The 20,515-nt window shown below is 61.9% G+C and overlaps 1 protein-coding gene across 1 annotated transcript; it reads left to right on the forward strand.

The window, feature by feature from the left end:
* The first annotated feature begins 1,271 nt into the window (after positions 1-1,271).
* On the forward strand, positions 1,272-20,317 carry PRPF8 (pre-mRNA processing factor 8). Its single transcript, XM_020803458.3, has 43 exons — positions 1,272-1,494; positions 1,887-2,018; positions 2,242-2,410; positions 2,663-2,827; positions 2,946-3,164; positions 3,361-3,573; positions 4,033-4,158; positions 4,307-4,412; positions 4,942-5,132; positions 5,566-5,685; positions 6,259-6,448; positions 6,675-6,794; positions 6,902-7,036; positions 7,181-7,310; positions 7,529-7,725; positions 8,125-8,331; positions 8,481-8,644; positions 8,796-8,922; positions 9,040-9,232; positions 9,653-9,840; positions 10,048-10,286; positions 10,697-10,843; positions 10,956-11,166; positions 11,349-11,465; positions 11,587-11,834; positions 11,998-12,177; positions 12,409-12,544; positions 12,987-13,156; positions 13,282-13,411; positions 13,621-13,767; positions 13,988-14,148; positions 14,269-14,460; positions 15,090-15,327; positions 15,438-15,566; positions 15,743-15,856; positions 16,010-16,183; positions 16,404-16,597; positions 16,939-17,178; positions 17,317-17,458; positions 18,393-18,533; positions 18,750-18,889; positions 19,109-19,311; positions 19,845-20,317. Exons 2-43 carry the CDS (start codon positions 1,919-1,921, stop codon positions 19,997-19,999), a joined length of 7,008 nt encoding a protein of 2,335 aa, XP_020659117.2. The 5' UTR covers positions 1,272-1,494; positions 1,887-1,918; the 3' UTR covers positions 20,000-20,317.
* The last annotated feature ends 198 nt before the right edge of the window (positions 20,318-20,515 follow it).

Here is a 20,515-nt window from a genome sequence, read left to right on the forward strand (position 1 = left end):
TGAGTGGTTGGCAAGGCCAGGTGAGCTTCCGCATCACTCTAGACTCCACGTCACATGGGCCACAGTCCAAAGGAACAAAATAAGGTTTGGAGAGAAACGGGATTGCCTTGGCAACTGTCTTTGGAGTGAAATAGCTCCAGGCGCCTGAGAACGTACGGATTCCAAGGCGGAAACCACTGCAGGGTCGTGACTTTGCGAGCACTGCCCAAAATGTCACGGAGGCCCTGGCCATGCTTTTGAATCCTTTAGCAATTGTTCTTTGCCTGGTTTTTAAAATAGGGATGGTTGCCTGCTAGTGGAGCCCCTAGCTGCTTTGCACACCGAGGGCCCCCCATTTGATCCCTGGGGGCCCCTGGGGGCTGAGCTGGGACCCCAGAAGGACTCTGGCTGCCACCACCCATTGAGGACAGCATTATTTATTTATTTGCAAGATTTTTTTAGATGCGCCATGACCAATGGCCTCTGAGCGGCGGTTGAGGCAAATGCCTTGCCTTCTGGAGGGGTTCGACATGATGATGCCGCCGTTGGCCCGCCCGACCTCTGCCTTGTGGCTGCCTTTTTCCATGTGGACACGGAGATGATGCCCCAGACCGAGCCCTGCTATGGGCTGCCTGGCCCAGGGCTGGGTTTTCCCAGGTGGTGGTCATTTGCGGTCCCCAGGCCTTGTCTGAACAGCAGCAGCACCTGAAAGGGGGGGGGCAAAGCGGGGGGGGGCTGCCAGGGGGCCCACGTAGTGGAAGTGAGCCTGGCTTCCTCCATGGCGGGCGAGGGGGGGGGAAGGACACGAAGCCACAGTCTGTGAGCTTGGGAGGTGCCCTAAGCTGTGAAACTGCCTGGCGGGCACCTGTGGGCCAGCTAGCGTCTCGACCTGGCCTACCTCGCAGGGTTGTCGTGGGAATAGTTGGGAACCCTCCAGATGGGTTGGAACTACAACACCCCTAAGCCCCCGGCAACCCTCTACGGGCGATGGGAGGGCTGATGGACACTGTAGTCCGACACCCCCGGAGGGCGCCAGGTTGGGCCAGGCCGCCTTTTCTTCTTTCTGACCCGGTTCACAGGCGTCGCAAGAGCCGGAACCAAAGCTCCCCACGCCCCTTTCCGCCCCAGGACACGAACCGATATCATCGCTACACCTTCCTGGTCGGCGAAGGCGGTGCCTGCCGCCGAGCCCACTCTTCAGGTTTGGCCTATTGGTGGCTCTCCGCGTTCGTCTCCCTCCGCTTGTCCTCCGATTGGTTTGCGGGGCCACCATTCGCGCCCGCCTTTCCACATCCGGTTACGGGGACGCGCGCCTGCGCAGTGCGTGGCATGTTCGCGCAGAGCAGCGGCAGACGCGTCGGCCGCCATTAGAGGTTCTTATTATTTTCGCCTCCGGAGCGACGAAGAAAAAGAAGCAGCAGCAGAAAAAGAAAAAGGAGGAAGGAAGGAGGAGGAGGAGGAGGAGAAGCAGCGGCTCCTCTCCGGCCGGGAGGAGGAGGAGGAGGAAGAGGGCAGGTAACGGGGAGGCGCCTCGGGATGTGGGGGGGGGGAGGTGGGACTCGAACCGGCTCCGTTCCCGGGAAACAGGAAGGAAGGAAGGAAAGAGGCCCGCCTGCCCGCCGGTGCGCCTTGAGGGGGGGGCGCCTTGGGTGTAACGGAGCGCCGTTCCTTGGCGCGTCCCCGTTGTTTTGGGGGGGGGCGCGCGACCCAGGGCCTCCTTCCTTCTTTCCCTCCCTCCTTCTCTCCCGTTGCCAAGGAGACCCGCGCGGGGGGGGGCCGGGGGCTTTTTCTGGGGCGGCCTCTGGTGCTCCTCGCCAGCCCGACCCGACCCACGGAAGGCCTCCTGCAGCCCGGCTGGTGCTCCTTCACTCACTCACGCGCCGCCCCCCCTTTTTTCCCCTTCCCAGCCCTGAGCCTTTCTCTCCCCCCCCCCCCCGCCATGGCCGGCGTCTTCCCCTTCCGGGGGCCCTGCCCGCCCATGCCTGCCCCCATGGCCCCGCTGCCGGACTACATGTCGGAAGAAAAGCTCCAGGAGAAAGGTAGGCTGGCGATTGGGGGGGGGTGCGATGGGGAGGGGAGCCCGAGTGCACTCCCTGTGGGCTGGGAGCCCTTGCTGGCCCTGGACTAGCCCTGCTGTTGGGGGCTGATGGGACTCGGAGTCCAAAGCCGCCAGCTGCCTTGGGTTTGTCTCCTGGGCTTTGAGGGGGCTTTCCTTCATGGTGTGTGTGTTTGTGGGGGGGTTCCCCCTCCGTCCCCCTGCAGCCCGGAAGTGGCAGCAGCTGCAGGCGAAGCGCTACGCCGAGAAGCGGAAGTTTGGCTTTGTGGATGCCCAGAAGGAGGACATGCCGCCCGAGCACGTGAGGAAAATCATCCGGGACCATGGGGATATGACCAACCGGAAGTTCCGCCACGACAAGCGTGTCTATTTGGGGTGAGAAGCTTGGGAAGGAGGAGGTGAGGGAGGGATAGGTCTGGCATTTTCCCCTGCTGGGAACTGCCCTAGCCTTCAAAGGGTCAGGTCAGGGAGCCTCGCCACCGCTCCGTCCTTTCTGCAGAGTTTTCTTGAGCTGGCCAATGTAAGGATTTCTCTGCCCCTTGGCCTTCTTTGGGGAAGCCGCCCTTCCAGCTGGCCATGTGCTGACCGCCTGCTCTGATGGGGTTTCCCTTCTTCTCCTCCTCACAGGGCCTTGAAGTACATGCCGCACGCAGTCCTCAAGCTGCTAGAGAACATGCCGATGCCCTGGGAGCAGATCCGTGACGTCCCTGTCCTCTACCACATCACGGGGGCCATTTCCTTTGTGAACGAGATCCCGTGGGTGATTGAGCCCGTCTACATTGCCCAGTGGGGGTAAGTCACCTTTCCGTCCCCCTCGAAACCCTGGTGTGGAGCCCGGGCTCCTGCCGGGCCGGCCGGGCGGTGTGGTGCTCCTCGGGGGTGCCGGCCTGACCCTCTGGGTCCCTTCCAGGTCCATGTGGATCATGATGAGGCGAGAGAAGCGGGACCGGCGGCACTTCAAGCGCATGCGCTTCCCGCCCTTTGACGACGAGGAGCCGCCCCTCGACTATGCCGACAACATCCTGGACGTGGAGCCCTTGGAGGCCATCCAGCTGGAGCTCGACCCGGAGGAGGACGCCCCCGTCCTGGACTGGTTCTACGACCACCAGCCCCTGAAGGACAATCGCAAGTGGGTCTCTTTCTGCCTCTTGGTGGGGGGGGAGGGGGAGAGGGACTCCTCTGGGCCTCTGAAGACCCTCCGGGCGGGGTTGGGGTGGGCTCTTGGTTGCACTGAGTTGATGTAGACCCAGAAGCCTAAGGGTGGTTGTCCCTCCTCTGGGGAGGAATGGCATTAGCAAAGAGTTGGCTGTTTCCTGACCCTGTAGGTACGTCAACGGTTCCACCTACCAGCGCTGGCAGTTCACCCTGCCCATGATGTCCACCCTCTACCGCTTGGCCAACCAGCTCCTCACTGACCTCGTGGATGACAACTACTTCTACCTATTTGACCTGAAGGCCTTCTTCACCTCCAAGGCTCTCAATATGGCCATCCCGGGAGGGCCCAAGTTCGAGCCTCTGGTCCGAGACATCAACCTGCAGTGAGTGGGAAAGGAGGGAACGCGTGTCCTGGGGGGGGAGGGGCACTGCGGGAGAAGGTGAGCTTGAGGATTGGGCTGCTCAGTTAGAGCTGCCGTGTTTGTGGGGGGCAAGCATTGGTGGGTTCAGCACCCCTGTAAACTGTTTTGGGAGAGTATCCGGTGGTGAGGGGCATGGGGCAGTTCTCTGACCTCTGTGTGCAGGGGGGGGGGCTGGGGTGAGGAATGCCCTGCAGTGGAACAGACCTCAGTTCTGGGAGATTTTTGTGCATGATGTCCTTGATTCCCTCCCCCCCGCCCCCCGTGAGGACCAGGGGAGATTTCAAATGCTGATCCTTGAAGAAAAGGAATGAGTCCCTGGGGGTGTGCCCCCCCCCCGGCCCCGGCCTGGGTTGGAGGATGTCCTCTGCCTTCCCAGCTGCTCTTTTGCCTGATCTTCTCCTGTTTCTCTGGCCCCACAAGGGACGAGGATTGGAACGAGTTCAACGACATCAACAAGATCATCATCCGGCAGCCGATCAGGACCGAGTACAAGATTGCTTTTCCCTACCTGTACAACAACCTCCCCCACCACGTCCACCTCACCTGGTGAGCCTCTCGGAGGGGGCTGCGTTGGGCAAAGACCACAGGAGCTTGTGCGGGGGGGGGGGGTCGGAGGACGAGGAGCAGCAGCAGGAAGAGGCCCTGCTAGCTGAAGATCTTCTGGATCAGTCTGTGCCCCCTCCTTTCCTCACAGGTACCACACCCCCAACGTGGTCTTCATCAAGACCGAAGATCCCGACCTACCAGCCTTCTACTTCGACCCCCTCATCAACCCCATTTCGCACCGGCACTCGGTTAAGGTGGGCTCACAGAGGGAAAGAAGGGGGGTGGGCGTGAGGTGTTTACACCCTCTTTTAGAATATCCTGACCCGTGTTTCAGCTCCAAACTGATTTTAGTCTGGAGCTTCTAGATGGGAGCACATGAAGGAGCTGTCCTGTGATATCTTGTTACTCAATTTCATCAGAGCTTCTTTTTAGTAATTGGTGGTTTGCTTGATTTTTCCAAAAAAATGCGAGTTCACACAGAAAGGCTACCTGGCACAAGAAGGCAAGGCAGAACATGTCCTTGTTGGCCTCTGGAATTAAGCAGAGGATAGTGTGGGCGGAGAGGAAGGGGAGTTTGCTGCCTGGGATACGTGTGGGTCCCTTTGTGCTTCTTGAGCTTTGAGGGCTTGCATGTCGACCAGTCGGGCCTCTCATGCGAAGGGACCCCTTTGGAACGGGGCTGGCTTTTGCGAAACGAGGTCTTGAAGCCACGGGTGAAGGGGGGGGGGCGGCGGCTTTTGCATGCTGAATGTTGTGCATCTTAACGTGGCCGGGTTTGTCCAGAGCCAAGAGCCCCTCCCTGACGATGATGAGGAGTTTGAGCTGCCAGAGTTTGTGGAGCCCTTCCTGAAGGACACCCCCCTCTACACGGACAACACGGCCAATGGCATTGCACTGCTCTGGGCCCCTCGCCCCTTCAACTTGCGCTCAGGCAGGACCCGCCGGGCCCTGGACATCCCCCTCGTCAAGAACTGGTGAGTCTTTCGCGGGTGAGAGGGAAGAGGGGAGCCCCACACACACACCTGAGAGCCCCACGGGGCTTGAGATGTTGCAGAGGCCGGGCCCAGAGGGGTCTCTCTGCTGAGGCTGCTGTTTGTCTGGCCTCTGGCTGTTTTCTGCGGGAGGGAAGGGCCCCCTCGCTGAGATTCCTGGGGATTTGGGAAGGGCCTCCTTCCACATGGAACACAGCGTTGGTCAGAGGCCTCGCTTCCAAGACAGAAGCGTCTGAAATGTTTTGCAAAATACTCCGGAGAACTCTGTGTTTTCTGCTTTGTGTTTGGTTTGCTTTTTTTTCTCTTGCTCCTGCACTAAAGCGGTCAGTGCTTGAAAGGTTTCCCACGCGGTTGGATTCTGACATCGGCCGAGAGGTGCTCAGACTCACTGAGCCTTGATCTGCTTGGTTCACAGGTACCGAGAACATTGTCCTGCCGGGCAGCCGGTCAAAGTGCGGGTCTCCTACCAGAAGCTGTTGAAGTACTACGTCTTGAACGCTCTCAAGCACCGGCCTCCCAAGGCCCAGAAGAAGAGGTCGGTGGGGACGGGGGGGGGGGGGGAGCTCTGTTCTCTCTTCACTTTTGTTCTTGGGGGGGGGAAATGTAGCCCCGGGGACAAAACCCCATTTTCGGTGGAGATGGTGAAAACCACTTGGTCAAAAAGTGAGGAGAGGGTCTCGGGCAAGCCCCTTCCCTTGCCAGGGTGTCCGGAGAGGCTTTCCAGGTTCCCAGACATTCCCGTGGAATCTTGTTGTCCTCCCAATGGCAGCCAAAGAGTCTTTCTTTCTTTCTTTCTTTCTTTCTTTCTTTCTTTCTTTCTTTCTTTCTTTCTTTCTTTGGGCGGCTGAAGAAGCTGCTGAGGGAAGCAAACGGGTAGCAAACCTCTTGATTTTTTTCTGTATGAATGTTTTCATGCGACGTTGATTCTGGCTGAATGATAAATATTCTAGTTTGTGCTGCGTTCGGTTGTCTGACCCCTTCGTGAGCCACCTGGGGCCCACTGTTAGGAGTCGAGAGGGAAGTAAGTGAGGTGGGCTGTCAAGGCCGTGGCCAGTGACGCCTTCCTGCCTTCCTGCCTTCCTCCCCCTCCCCCCCCCCCCGGCTCCAGGTACCTCTTCCGCTCCTTCAAGGCCACCAAGTTCTTCCAGTCGACCAAGCTGGATTGGGTGGAGGTCGGGCTGCAGGTCTGCCGCCAGGGCTACAACATGCTCAACCTCCTGATCCACCGGAAGAACCTCAACTACCTCCACCTGGACTACAACTTCAACCTGAAGCCCGTCAAGACCCTCACCACCAAGGTGCCGGCCCCTTCCCCCCCCGCCCCAGAGCAGCTGCCGTGGGGAGGGGGAGGGGCGGCTTTCCTTCTCCGGGCATGCAGGAGGCCTGGGGGGGGGACACCCTGGCCCCTCCCCTGGGTAGCAAGGTTCATGTGGGTGATGGGAGGGGTCGTCTCGGCCATCGAGGAAGGTAGAAAAGCTCCTCCTCTAAACTTTCTGTCTCATTGGTTCACTTGGCGCTTCCCAGGAAAGGAAGAAGTCCCGTTTCGGCAACGCCTTCCATCTCTGCCGGGAGGTGTTGCGTCTGACCAAGCTGGTGGTGGACAGTCACGTCCAGTACCGGCTGGGGAATGTGGACGCCTTCCAGGTAGGCTCTCCTGTTTTGGCGCTTCCTTGGGGGGGGGGGAGAGGGGGGCACTGAGGGTGACCAGGGACCCTGACGGGTGACTCCCTTGCCCTTTCTCTCCTCTCCAGCTGGCCGATGGTCTCCAGTACATCTTTGCCCACGTCGGGCAGCTGACAGGGATGTACAGGTACAAGTACAAGCTGATGCGGCAGATCCGGATGTGCAAAGACCTTAAGCATCTCATCTATTACCGCTTTAACACGGTGAGTCTCGCAGGGGGAGCCTGGCCGAGGAGGAGGAGGAGGAAGAGGGCTCTGGATGGCGGGAGGAAAGGGGACAGGTCCCGATGAACATCTAGGACGGACGGGCTTATATTTTGCCTCTCTCTGTATGTGTCTCTTCCACAGGGGCCGGTGGGGAAGGGCCCCGGCTGCGGCTTCTGGGCGCCCGGCTGGCGCGTCTGGCTGTTCTTCATGAGGGGCATCACCCCTCTGCTGGAGCGCTGGCTGGGGAACCTCCTGGCCAGGCAGTTTGAAGGTGAGCAAGAGCCAGGGGCTTCCCGTTCGTTGCTCTGGAAGGAACCTTTCTTTGGGACCTGCCCTGAAGGCCCAGATTAACTTCTGGGGGGGGGGGTGTTGGAGGCCTCCTCCTGCCCAGCTTTCAGGGGGAGGCCAGGAGGGGCGGTCCTTTCCAGGGGCCTCCTGAGTCTGCTCTGCCCCTCCCTGATCCTCCTCCCCCTCGTCTTTCTTTCACAGGCCGTCACTCCAAGGGTGTGGCCAAGACGGTCACCAAGCAGCGGGTGGAGTCTCACTTTGACCTGGAGCTGCGGGCGGCTGTGATGCACGACATCCTGGACATGATGCCGGAGGGGATCAAGCAGAACAAGGCCCGGACTATCCTGCAGCACCTGAGCGAGGCCTGGAGGTGCTGGAAGGCCAACATCCCCTGGAAGGCAAGTCCCTGCGGGCAGGCGGGCTGGGTCACCCTGCAAGGGAGGAGGCCCTGGGCTGTGAGGAACGTGCTCCCCCCCCCCCCGAGTGAGGTGGCGAGGGCTGCTCCTGGCAGGGCTGAGAGGGTTTCCTCTGGCCACCGGCTCTCTGCCTTGGAGAAAGCGTCCCTTTCCCCCTTCTTTTAGACTCTCGGTGCGCTGAGACCGTTGGGTGAATCAGGGTTCTCAGACCCTTTTTAGAAATTCGTAAGTGACTTAAGGGCGTGTCCTGTTGTGTGTGTGTGTGGGGGGGGGGGGAAATGCTGCTTGTGGATGTTTTGAACGTGCCACGATGCAAAGGTCATGGGGTCAGGATGAAAGGAGTAAAGCCAGCCTGTGGGTTTTCCCTCTTGGGGCCCCCAGGTGCCTGGGTTGCCCACCCCCATTGAGAACATGATCCTGAGGTACGTGAAGGCCAAAGCCGACTGGTGGACCAACACGGCCCACTACAACCGGGAGCGCATCCGCCGGGGGGCCACCGTGGACAAGACCGTCTGCAAGAAGAACCTGGGCCGCCTCACCCGCCTGTACCTGAAAGCGGAGCAGGAGCGGCAGCACAACTACCTGAAGGTGGGTCCCTGCGGAGGTGGTGCCCGTGGGGGGGGGTGTCTCTGCCTGGGGGTGGAGGGGTGGCCGAAGGGCCCTTGCCAGCCCTCCCCCCGGGGGGGCAGGCCGAAGGGCCCCCCGCTTCACGCCGGCCTCCTTTGCTTGCCTTTCAGGACGGCCCCTACATCACGGCCGAGGAGGCCGTGGCCGTCTACACCACCACCGTCCACTGGCTGGAGAGCCGGCGCTTCTCGCCCATCCCTTTCCCGCCCCTGTCCTACAAGCACGACACCAAGTTGCTGATCTTGGCCCTGGAGAGGCTGAAGGAGGCCTACAGGTAGGGCGTCAAGGGTGGCGTCAAGGGTGGAAGCCTCCGGGTGTCCCTTGGAGCCGCTTCTCTCCTCGCGGGCTCCTTCCTTCCAGGTTTTCTGGGTGGGAGGAGGCCTCTGCCTGCCCTTCTCTCAACTCCCCCCCCCGCTCTCTTCCAGCGTGAAGTCTCGCCTGAACCAGTCACAGCGGGAAGAGCTGGGCCTTATCGAGCAGGCCTACGACAACCCTCACGAGGCTTTGTCCCGCATCAAGCGGCACCTCCTGACTCAGCGAGCCTTCAAAGAGGTCAGTCGGCCTTTGGAAGGAGGGAGGGAGGGGCCTCTCTGGCCACCCACGGGCCCCTCTGCCTGCTGACGGCTCACACGCCCACCCCCTCCTTTGCTTTCTTCCCTCCTCGGGCAGGTGGGCATCGAGTTCATGGACCTCTACAGCCACCTGGTCCCTGTCTATGACGTGGAGCCCCTGGAGAAGATCACGGACGCCTACCTGGATCAGTACCTGTGGTACGAGGCGGATAAGCGGCGCCTTTTCCCGCCCTGGATCAAGCCGGCGGACACAGAGCCCCCGCCCCTGCTGGTGTATAAGTGGTGCCAGGGTGAGTCTGGGGTGGAGTGGGGGGGGGATTGGAGACAGACAGAAGGTTTTGCTCTCATGTGGGAGGCTTCCCCACCTCCGGGTCCCCAGCAGCTCGCCCCACAGCCAGCAGCGGCTGGAGACCTCCCTGTCGTCTTGCCCCTCCCCAAGGAGAGGCAGCGCAGGAGCGGGGCCGCGGCCTCTGGCCTCCTTCCTGGCTTCCCCCTGTTCCTGGAGAGGGTGGCGGGGGTGCGAGGCCTCCCTTTGCTCTCTCTCTCTCTCTCTCTCTCTCTCTCTCTCTGTGGGGGGAGGGAGCCACCTCAGGATGGGCCAAATCCTCCTGCCCCCCCCCCCCGGCAAGGCCCAGGTCGGCTCCTCCTCCCGAGGGGGGTGTCAGGGCGCCTTGCCTCGGAGGCTTCATCTCCTCGCCCGCTTCCCTCAGGCATCAACAACCTGCAGGACGTCTGGGAGACCAGCGAGGGGGAGTGCAACGTCATGCTCGAGTCGCGCTTCGAGAAGATGTACGAGAAGATTGACCTGACCCTCCTGAACCGGCTCCTGCGCCTGATCGTCGACCACAACATCGCCGACTACATGACGGCCAAGAACAACGTGGTCATCAACTACAAGGTGCTTGCTCCCCCCCCCCCCGGGCAGAACAACAGCGGGGCAGCCCTGTGCGCCGCCCACCCCTGGGCCCCTTCTGCCAGCCGCTTCGGACACCCCGCCCCATGCGCAAATAGCGGCCCCCTGGGGGGGTCTGGCTTGGGCTGCTGGCGCCTCTCCCCCCCCCGTGCGGGGCAGCCCTGACTGCCCCCCTCCTCTTCCTCGCTCCAGGACATGAACCACACCAACTCCTACGGGATCATCCGAGGCCTGCAGTTCGCCTCCTTCATCGTCCAGTACTACGGCCTGGTGATGGACCTCTTGGTGCTGGGCCTCCACCGGGCCAGCGAGATGGCCGGCCCCCCGCAGATGCCCAACGACTTCCTCAGCTTCCAGGACGTGGCCACGGAGGTGGCCCACCCCATCCGCCTCTTCTGCCGATACATCGACCGCATCCACATTTTCTTCAGGTGCCGGCAGAGACACCCACCTGCAGAGAGGGTTGGGGGGGCAGGGCAGAGCAGGGCAGGGCTTGGTCAGTCCCCGAGGGCCGTCAGTTCCTCCTCCCAGCCTGGAAGCATCCTTGTCGTTTAAGCCTGTTGTGTGATTCCAGCAGTTTCGTTTAGCAGCCCCCCTCGCCGCCCCCCCCAATCTCTGTCTTCTGTGTCCTCTTGCTGGGGTTTGGCTGCTGCGGGGCCTGCCTTCCGTCGCTCGGCTCGAAACCTCCTCTGGGGCCTCCTGCCGGGGGTGGGGGGCAGAGGGGGGCCTTTCCTTCTCCGGCGTGTTCAGCCACCGCCCGGCCTTAGCGAGAGGCCCCCCAAGTGAGAGGCCACATGCCAGGAGTGACCCTCGTCATCTTTTCTCTGGCCGCTGTTTCCAGGTTCACTGCCGACGAGGCGAGGGACCTGATCCAGCGTTACCTGACGGAGCACCCTGACCCCAACAACGAGAACATTGTGGGCTACAACAACAAGAAGTGCTGGCCCCGTGACGCCCGGATGCGGCTGATGAAGCACGACGTCAACCTGTGAGTGGGTGGGGGCCAGGAGGGGGCCCCTGGGGCCACACGCTGGCTGGAGGGAGGGAGGGTGGTGGGCTTCTGGCCGGTGGGGTCACCTGTCCGTCCTCCTCTTGTCCAGGGGCCGCGCCGTCTTCTGGGACATCAAGAACCGCCTGCCGCGCTCGGTGACGACGGTGCAGTGGGAGAACAGCTTCGTCTCCGTCTACAGCAAGGACAACCCCAACCTGCTCTTCAACATGTGCGGCTTCGAGTGCCGGCTGCTGCCCAAGTGTCGCACCAGCTACGAGGAGTTCACCCACAAGGACGGGGTCTGGAACCTCCAGAACGAGGTGAGGGGCAAGAGGTGAGGGGTTGGGGGCCCCCCGGGGGGTGGGGGGGAGAGGGAGGGGGGCAGAGTGGGGAGAGCAGAATGGTGGAGCCACCCCTGGGGAAAGCCCCCCAGGTTTGGGGGGTGGGGCGTGTGGGATTGCTGGCGGTGGCTGTGACAGTGGCGGGTCGGCGGCCCTCACAGGTGACCAAGGAGCGGACGGCCCAGTGTTTCCTGCGGGTGGACGACGAGTCCATGCAGAGGTTCCACAACCGGGTGAGGCAGATCCTGATGGCCTCCGGCTCCACCACCTTCACGAAGGTAAAAGGGGAAGGAGGGAGGGAGGGAGAGGAAAAGGACCTGGCCGTTTCCTCCTCTGGTCACGGGGGTGGGAGCAGGCCAGCTCTGGGGGGGAGGGCCTCATCCTGTGCCTCTCGTACAGATTGTGAACAAGTGGAACACGGCCCTGATCGGGCTGATGACCTACTTCCGAGAGGCGGTGGTGAACACCCAGGAGCTGCTGGACCTGCTGGTGAAGTGCGAGAACAAGATCCAGACCCGGATCAAGATCGGCCTGAACTCCAAAATGCCCAGCCGCTTCCCGCCGGTGGTCTTCTACACCCCCAAGGAGCTGGGGGGGCTGGGCATGCTCTCTATGGGGCACGTCCTCATCCCCCAGTCTGACCTCAGGTGAGCCCCAGCTCCAGAGAGGGCTGAGTGAGAGGGAGGGAAGGAGGAAAGGAAGGAAGGAGAAGATAGAAAGATAGCCAGAAGGGAGGGAGGAAAGGAAGGAAGGGAAGGAAGGAAGGGGTGCCTGCTTGAACTCTTCTCTTCCCTTCCTCTCTCCCTGCAGGTGGTCCAAGCAGACAGACGTGGGCATCACACACTTCCGGTCTGGGATGAGCCACGAGGAGGACCAGCTGATCCCCAATCTCTACCGCTACATCCAGCCCTGGGAGAGCGAGTTCATCGACTCGCAGCGGGTGTGGGCCGAGTATGCGCTCAAGAGGCAGGAGGCCATTGCCCAGAACAGGTGAGGAGGTTTCGCAGGATTGGGCTCTTCCTGGGCCGGGGGGGTGGGGGTGGGGTGGGCTGGCTGGCTGGCTGGCTGGAGGGCAAGGGAGGCCCTTCCCTACAGGAATCTGTCTTCCAGTGGCCGGGGCAAGGGGGTGGAGGGTGCACGCCAGTGGGGGGGGGGCGGGTGAGCGCAGTGCAGCAGGAAGCCAGACCGTGTCCCTCCCTCCCTCTTCCTGCCTCCTCCCAGGCGGCTGACGCTGGAGGACCTGGAGGACTCCTGGGACCGGGGCATCCCTCGCATCAACACCCTCTTCCAGAAGGACCGGCACACGCTTGCCTACGACAAGGGCTGGAGAGTCAGGACCGACTTCAAGCAGTACCAGGTAGGTATATTTGTGTGTGTGTGGGGGGGGGGCTGAGCCAAAAGCTCTGTGTGTGTGTGTCTCTCTCTGTGTGTGTTTTCCCCTTGCACCTCGCTGCAGCGCTCTGGAAGGAGGAGCCGTTCGACAGCACGGTGCAAGGCGGGGGGAGACTCCAGAGGGATCAATTAACAAAAAAGTGGTGCCAATTCTGGAATGTATGTTGCTGGCCCAACCCTAAGGGCATGTTGGCTTCCGCTGGTTACTTGACAGTGGATGTACACCTTTGTTATGCTCCCTTATGTTCCCACAGCTTCCCCCTCCTTTCCTGCCTTTCAAAATGGCCCGGCGGTTTGAGATATGCTGGGATCTCTCCCCCAGACCTTGCCAAGCCCCCCCCCCCCCAGTGCCTGCCTGATTCCCTTCCCCTGATGGCCATTGGCTAATTCTGGCTCCCCTTGGCCAGGTCTTGAAGCAGAACCCCTTCTGGTGGACCCACCAGCGCCATGACGGGAAGCTGTGGAACCTGAACAACTACCGCACGGACATGATCCAGGCCCTGGGGGGCGTGGAGGGCATCCTGGAGCACACCCTCTTCAAGGGGACCTACTTCCCCACCTGGGAGGGTCTCTTCTGGTAAGGAGGGTGGGAGGGCGGGGGGGGCAGTGTCTCTGACATTGGATGGGAGAGGAGGAGAGGAGAGGGACCCCCGGACTGATTTTGGGCCTCCTTCCCCCCCCCCCCCCGTCTGTCTGGTTCAGGGAAAAAGCCAGCGGGTTTGAGGAGTCCATGAAGTGGAAGAAGCTGACCAACGCCCAGCGCTCAGGTCTCAACCAGATCCCGAACAGAAGGTTCACCCTCTGGTGGTCCCCCACCATCAACCGGGCCAACGTGAGTCCCCAGCGCTTCCCCCCTCCCTCTTGCCTCCTGCCCTCGCGTGCCGCCAGGCTCCGGCCCTGCAGGTTCCCCCTCTTCCTCTTGGGATGTTGCGACGGTGGTCCACACCGCCCCCCTTCCCGGCTGCCTTCCTCTTGAACACTGTTACGGCCCCGCCTTGTCTGACTCTCCCCCCCTTCCCCCTTCCTCCTTCCCGGCTGCAGGTGTACGTGGGCTTCCAGGTGCAGCTGGACCTGACGGGCATCTTCATGCACGGGAAGATCCCCACGCTGAAGATCTCCCTCATCCAGATCTTCCGGGCCCACTTGTGGCAGAAGATCCACGAGAGCATCGTCATGGACTTGTGTCAGGTGGGCCGGCCGAGGGCGGCGATGCCCCCCCCGTCCTCCTCCTCCTCTTCTCCTCACTCCCTCGCCTGGAGAGGGGCCAGGACCTTTTCTCTTAAGGCTGGGGTGGGCGGGTGGGCAGGCAGGCGGGGAGACCAGAACCTGCCTCCCTGCCTTGGCTTCTTCCCCCAAGACGGCCCTGCCACTGAGGGCCCTCCCTCCCTCCCTCCTGCTGCCCCTGCAGGTGTTTGACCAAGAGCTGGACGCCCTGGAGATTGAGACGGTGCAGAAGGAGACGATCCACCCCCGGAAGTCTTACAAGATGAACTCTTCGTGTGCAGACATCCTTCTCTTCGCCTCCTACAAGTGGAACGTCTCCCGCCCCTCCCTGCTGGCGGACTCCAAGTAAGGGCCTGCTTCTCCCCCTCCCCAGCCGTAGTTTCCAGGGTGGGGGGGTTGGGGGGGAGATGAGGGGTTAAGGGGCTCAGGCGCCAGCCCACCCTCTGAGCTGACGTCTGCGCTCAGGGACGTGATGGACAGCACCACCACCCAGAAGTACTGGATCGACATCCAGCTGCGCTGGGGCGACTACGACTCGCACGACATTGAGCGCTACGCCCGGGCCAAGTTCCTGGACTACACCACGGACAACATGAGCATCTACCCCTCGCCCACCGGGGTCCTCATCGCCATCGACCTGGCCTACAACCTGCACAGGTGAGCCGGGAGGGAGGGAGGGGGCGCACCGGGCAGGAGCTCCCGCCGGCCCTGGCCATTCAGTCGCTCACCCGACGCGCTTCTTCAAGCTTGTGCGACCTCATTAACTAACTAACTAGAGATCCCGCCCTTGTGAGGTCTGGCCTGGATGGTTTGCGCTTCTCCATTTTCTCCCCCCCCCCGCCTCAGGCAGGGCTCTGAGTAGCTCCAAAATTCCCGATAGTGCGGTAGACTGGTAAAAGTGTTGTGCGGCACCTGATTTTGTTTATGAAATAAATGTATATGAGTTTTTCTCTCTTTCCAAAACCAATGACTTAGCCTGTGCATCATCATCATCATCATCATCATGAGGGTGATGGTGATGGAGCTGCAGAGCTGGAAGAGACTTGGTGGGTCATTGAGACCCAGCCCCTGTCCAGGAGGCACCACCTCTGCCTCGCCAGCCAGACGCCTAAATCCTAGAGCCTGCCTGTGTTCCATTTCCCCCTCAAAGTGGGGGACACGCACGGCGAAAGAAAGACAGGGTTTGCTCACCGCAAAAGCCAGGGAAAGAGATGGGGCCGAGGAGGAGACGCCGGCGGTTCTTTTTTCTGATGACCCTTCCTTGCCTTTCTCCCCTCCGCCCACAGCGCCTACGGCAACTGGTTCCCCGGGAGCAAGCCGCTCATCCAGCAGGCCATGGCCAAGATCATGAAGGCCAACCCAGCCCTCTACGTCCTGAGGGAGCGGATCCGCAAAGGGCTGCAGCTGTACTCCTCGGAGCCCACCGAGCCCTACCTGTCCTCCCAGAACTACGGGGAGCTGTTCTCGAACCAGATCATCTGGTTTGTGGATGACACCAACGTCTACAGGGTCACCATCCACAAGGTGAGAGAGGGAGGGAGAGGGAGAGACGGTCCCGGGAAGAGGGGCCTCCGCGCTTGGCACAGAAGGCCAGAGCAGGGCGGCTCAGGATCGCGGATTCTGCTTCCTTCCAGACCTTCGAAGGGAACTTGACCACAAAGCCCATCAACGGGGCCATCTTTATCTTCAACCCCCGGACCGGGCAGCTCTTCCTGAAGATCATCCACACCTCAGTGTGGGCAGGGCAGAAGCGCCTGGGACAGGTAGAGTGGGGGGGAGGGGAGGGCGCCGGGCTGGGGGGTCGTTCTCCCGACCTCCCAAAGAAGGGAGTGAGTGAGTTGGAGGCCATTGAAGGGCAGGGGGGCCAGCCTCCTAGCTCTCTGTGCTGACAAGGGGCTTCGACTCTTCCTCCCCTCCCCTCCCCTCCCCTCCCCCACAGCTGGCCAAGTGGAAGACAGCTGAGGAAGTGGCGGCCCTGATCCGATCTCTGCCTGTGGAGGAGCAGCCGAAGCAGATCATCGTCACCCGCAAGGGCATGCTGGACCCTCTGGAGGTGGGCTGGGCTTCTCTTGGGGCAGAGGCGGGCCGGCTGACAGTCCCCCAAGGGATGTGTGGGGAGCCTGTGGGCTTCGCTCCCACCTGTCTCTTGGGGTCTCGGGCCCCCGTCCGCAGGCTGACCAGCTTCTCCCCCACCCGCCCGCCTCAGGTGCACTTGCTGGATTTCCCCAACATCGTCATCAAAGGCTCGGAGCTGCAGCTGCCCTTCCAGGCCTGCCTGAAGGTGGAGAAGTTTGGGGACCTCATCCTGAAAGCCACCGAGCCCCAGATGGTCCTTTTCAACCTTTACGACGACTGGCTGAAGACCATATCTTCCTACACGGTGAGGCTGAGCTCGGGGGGGGGGGGGGAGGCCGGGAGCAGCAGCCAGCCTGGGCGTCCGCCGAGCACCTTATCAACAGCCCCAGGGCCCTGAGTGGTGGGGTTCCTCCTCCTTCTCCCCCGCCTGGACCGAGCAGCGGCTCCCTTCCCTGCTACGAGGCGCCTGGCGCCCCCTTCCCTCTTTCTCACCCATGCATGCCCTCGCTCGCTCTTTCTTCCAGGCCTTCTCCCGGCTGATCCTGATCCTCAGGGCCCTGCATGTGAACAACGACCGAGCCAAGGTCATCTTGAAGCCGGACAAGACCACCATCACCGAACCTCACCACATCTGGCCCACCTTGACGGACGAGGAGTGGATCAAGGTGGAGGTGCAGCTGAAGGACCTCATCCTGGCGGATTACGGCAAGAAAAACAAGTAGGCGGCTGTGGAGGAAGGGGGTTGCCCTTCGGGACGGGGGGGTGCTCTTTGGGTTTACATCCTGGTGCTCTTCCCCTCCCCTAAAGGGCACTTCAGGCAGCTGGGGGAAGGGGGGGGGACACTCAAACGTCATCCCACAAAGGTTGGGCGTGCATGGCTAAGGGAACAGAAACAAAGAACGCGTCAAGAGGGCCAGGCCATTAGAGGGCCCGACAGCAGCCCAGGTTCGATGCCGAAAGGCGAGGGTCACCCTCGCCCTCGTCCTGCCTCTTGCGCTGGAAGGTGGCTCCTTGGCCCTCCGCGGGCTCTCACCTCCTGCCTGCCCACTTCTCTGCCAGCGTGAACGTGGCTTCCCTGACCCAGTCGGAGATCCGGGACATCATCCTGGGCATGGAGATCTCGGCCCCCTCGCAGCAGCGGCAACAGATTGCGGAGATCGAGAAGCAGACCAAGGAGCAGTCCCAGCTGACGGCCACCCAGACGCGGACCGTCAACAAGCACGGTGACGAGATCATCACCTCGACCACCAGCAACTACGAGACCCAGACCTTCTCCTCCAAGACGGAGTGGCGCGTCAGGTGAGGGGCCCCGGGTCAGGGCTGAGGGGTGGCAGAGAGGGGTCCCTCTTTGGGGTGTCCCCCTTCCCCTGTCCCTGAGCCACCTCCTCACCCAAGCACCCCCTTTGTTGCTGCCTCCCCCCCCCACACCCCCCGCAGGGCCATCTCTGCCGCCAACCTCCACCTGCGGACGAACCACATCTACGTCTCCTCGGACGACATCAAGGAGACCGGCTACACCTACATCCTCCCCAAGAACGTGCTGAAGAAATTCATCTGCATCTCAGACCTTCGGGCTCAGGTGCCTCGCCTCGGTTCTGCTGCCTCTCTTCTGGGATGGGGCGGGCGGGCAGGAGATGCCTCCCCACGCATGCCGAGGCATGGGGCAGCTTGCTTTGCGAGTCTCCTCTGTCGCACCCATCTGCGCGTTCTGCCTCTCTGTACTCTTTCCCCTCTTGGGAGGGCAGCCACGGAGGGCCATCCTCTACCACCTCCTCTCTCCCCTTCCCTCTCTCAGCCTCTTTGGGTTCTTCTTCTGACCTCTCTGCTGCCGTGAATTAGATCTCTGTGCAAATTTATCTATATTTTTAAAAAAAACCAAATGATTCTAGGCTGCTTTCGCCTGGGAACGCACATGCTCCCCACACAATTGCCTCACCGGGGAGCAGAGCGTCTTCATGAGATACAGTCTTGATTTCGGCCAAATCTTTTGTGACGTCCTTCATGCCAGTCTTTAGAGATGAATCCGGAGAAGAGGCCTCTGGGCCACGGAAGCGTTCGCCCCGTGAAATGTGCAAGCCTTTGGATCACAAGATTGGTTGCTGTTTTTGCACCTTGAACTGTAGACAGCAAAGGCCTAAAGCCATCATGAAATTGGGGGCAGTGTGTTTGGGGGGGGGGGAAGACTGCTGCCAGGACCGGGCTTCCCCTTGGCTGTGGAAGATGCGCATTCTTGCAATAGAAGCGGACGCTCCAAAACAGCCTCAACGTTTTCCAGTGTGTTTGACCTCACTCTCGGCTCTGCGGACGTTTCTGTTTCTCACTTCTTCCTCCTTCCCTCCCTCTTCCCCCCCCTCCCCGCGAACAGCTAGGCCCTCTGGCCGGCCTTCTTTCTTTGCTGGCTCCTCTATGGAGCCAAAACCCAGACACACCCACCCACCCCGTTTTCCCCTTTTGCGCTTCCAAGGAAGGCGACGCACACTGACGGGAGGGGGCCTTTTCTCTCCCCTTTCCAGATTGCCGGGTACCTGTATGGCGTGAGCCCCCCAGACAACCCCCAGGTGAAGGAGATCCGCTGCATCGTCATGGTGCCGCAGTGGGGCACCCACCAGACGGTTCACCTGCCCGGCCAGCTGCCCCAGCACGAGTACCTCAAGGTAGGCCCCCACCCGGCGCATCCTAGAGGTAGCGGGAAGGGGGGGGAGGTGGCAGGGAGCCCCTGGTATCCGGCCGCCCCAGTCCTCCGCCCGCTTCCGGCCACAAGGAGGGTTTCCTGTGCTCTCCACTCCTCCCCCCCCCCAGAACGGAGGCGGTCCCTGCCCCGCCCCCTCGTACCCCCAGCTTCTCCTCCTCTCCCTCCCTCTGCTGCGCAGGAGATGGAGCCTCTGGGGTGGATCCACACGCAGCCCAACGAGTCCCCCCAGCTCTCCCCGCAGGACGTGACCACCCACGCCAAAGTCATGGCGGAGAACCCGTCCTGGGACGGAGAGAAGACCATCATCATCACCTGCAGGTCAGTCCAGGAGGGGAAGGGAAGAAGAAGAAGGGGGGGGAGAGGGCAGATGCGGCCGACCCCTGCGGCAGGGACAGGGCAGACCCCCACGCAGGACAGGGGTGGATTGGCCCGTGCCAGTGTCCTCCTCGATGCGGCCACTCCCCAGGCGAACGTGGCCCAGCCCAGCCGTCACTGGCCCACAGCGTCTTTCATGGTGGCCCTTCCCGCCTCTCTCAGCTTCACCCCCGGCTCCTGCACCCTGACCGCCTACAAGCTGACCCCCAGCGGCTACGAGTGGGGCAGGCAGAACACAGATAAGGGCAACAACCCCAAGGGCTACCTGCCCTCCCACTACGAGCGGGTCCAGATGCTGCTCTCCGATCGCTTCCTGGGCTTCTTCATGGTGCCGGCCCAAGGCTCCTGGAACTACAACTTCATGGGTGAGTGGGCACACTGGGAGGGTGTGTGTGTGTGTGTATGGGGGGGGGCTTTATTTATTTTTATTTGCCTGGAAGGCTGGGGGAGCCTCCCCCCCCGTCTCCACACCCCGCAGAGCCCCTCCCTCTCCCTGGCCAGCCTTTCACTTTCCTCTCTCTCTCTTTTTCGCTCTTCCTGGTTCGATGCTGCCTGGGAGGAGGCCCGGTTGGGGGTGGGTGGGGACAAGTCTTGGCCTTCTTGCCCCCTTCTCTACCTTTCTGGCCAGAAGGGCCTCATCCTGCCTTCTGTTGGTTGGGGAGGGAGGAAGAAAGAGCGCCCGTCCGCCCTGGATGGCGCCGCTTTTCCTGACACAGAAGCTGGGATGGAGGCAGAGCGCCTGCCGGCTCTGTTCGGTGCTCCTGATGGACGGAGGGGGACCCTCCCTCGGAGTGAGCGGCAGCCCCCCCACCTCCCACTCTTGTGTTGCTTTTGCGCCCCCCTGCTTCCCCCCCCTCCCTGTCCTGGGGGCTGATCCGCGGGCCCCTTCTTGCTGCAGGCGTGCGCCACGACCCCAACATGAAGTACGAGCTGCAGCTGGCCAACCCGAAGGAGTTCTACCACGAGGTGCACCGGCCCTCCCACTTCCTCAACTTCGCCCTCCTGCAAGAGGGGGAGGTCTACTCGGCGGACCGGGAGGATCTCTACGCCTAGGCGGCGCGAGGGGAGGGGGTGCGTGTGCGCGTGCGGCCCAGCACCCTCCTCTCTGAACCCGCCCCCCCCCAGGAAGGAGACCATGATGACGGCCACGAGGACTCTGCAGCCCCTTTCCTGGCCCTTTCCGGGCTTCGTTGTGTTCCCTGTTTAGGACACACGCACGCACGCACGCTCACACAAACACACCCTTCTTCCCAGGGACCTGTGTCAAAATGTGTGTGTGTGTGCATGGTTGTGTGTTTGTGTGTGTGTACAGTGCCTGCTGCCTCGCGTGTACTTCCACAGCTGTTTAATAAAACATAATTTTGTACAAAGGGAGCCTTGTCCCGTCTCCTGAATTGGGGGGGGGTCCCGTGGCCGGGGGGGGGGTGGCCGAGCCGGAGGAGGTTCTCTTCCCCCCTCCTGTCCCCTGCTCTTGGGGGGTTCCGGCTCGCCCCCCCCCTTTGCGTGCGTCCTCAGGCGGCTCAACGAGGAGGGACGACGTGGGGTGGGGTGGGGTGGAGGGGCCTCTTT

This window comes from Pogona vitticeps, chromosome 7, assembly GCF_051106095.1.
Source record: "Pogona vitticeps strain Pit_001003342236 chromosome 7, PviZW2.1, whole genome shotgun sequence".
NCBI classification, from domain to species: Eukaryota; Metazoa; Chordata; class Lepidosauria; order Squamata; family Agamidae; genus Pogona; species Pogona vitticeps.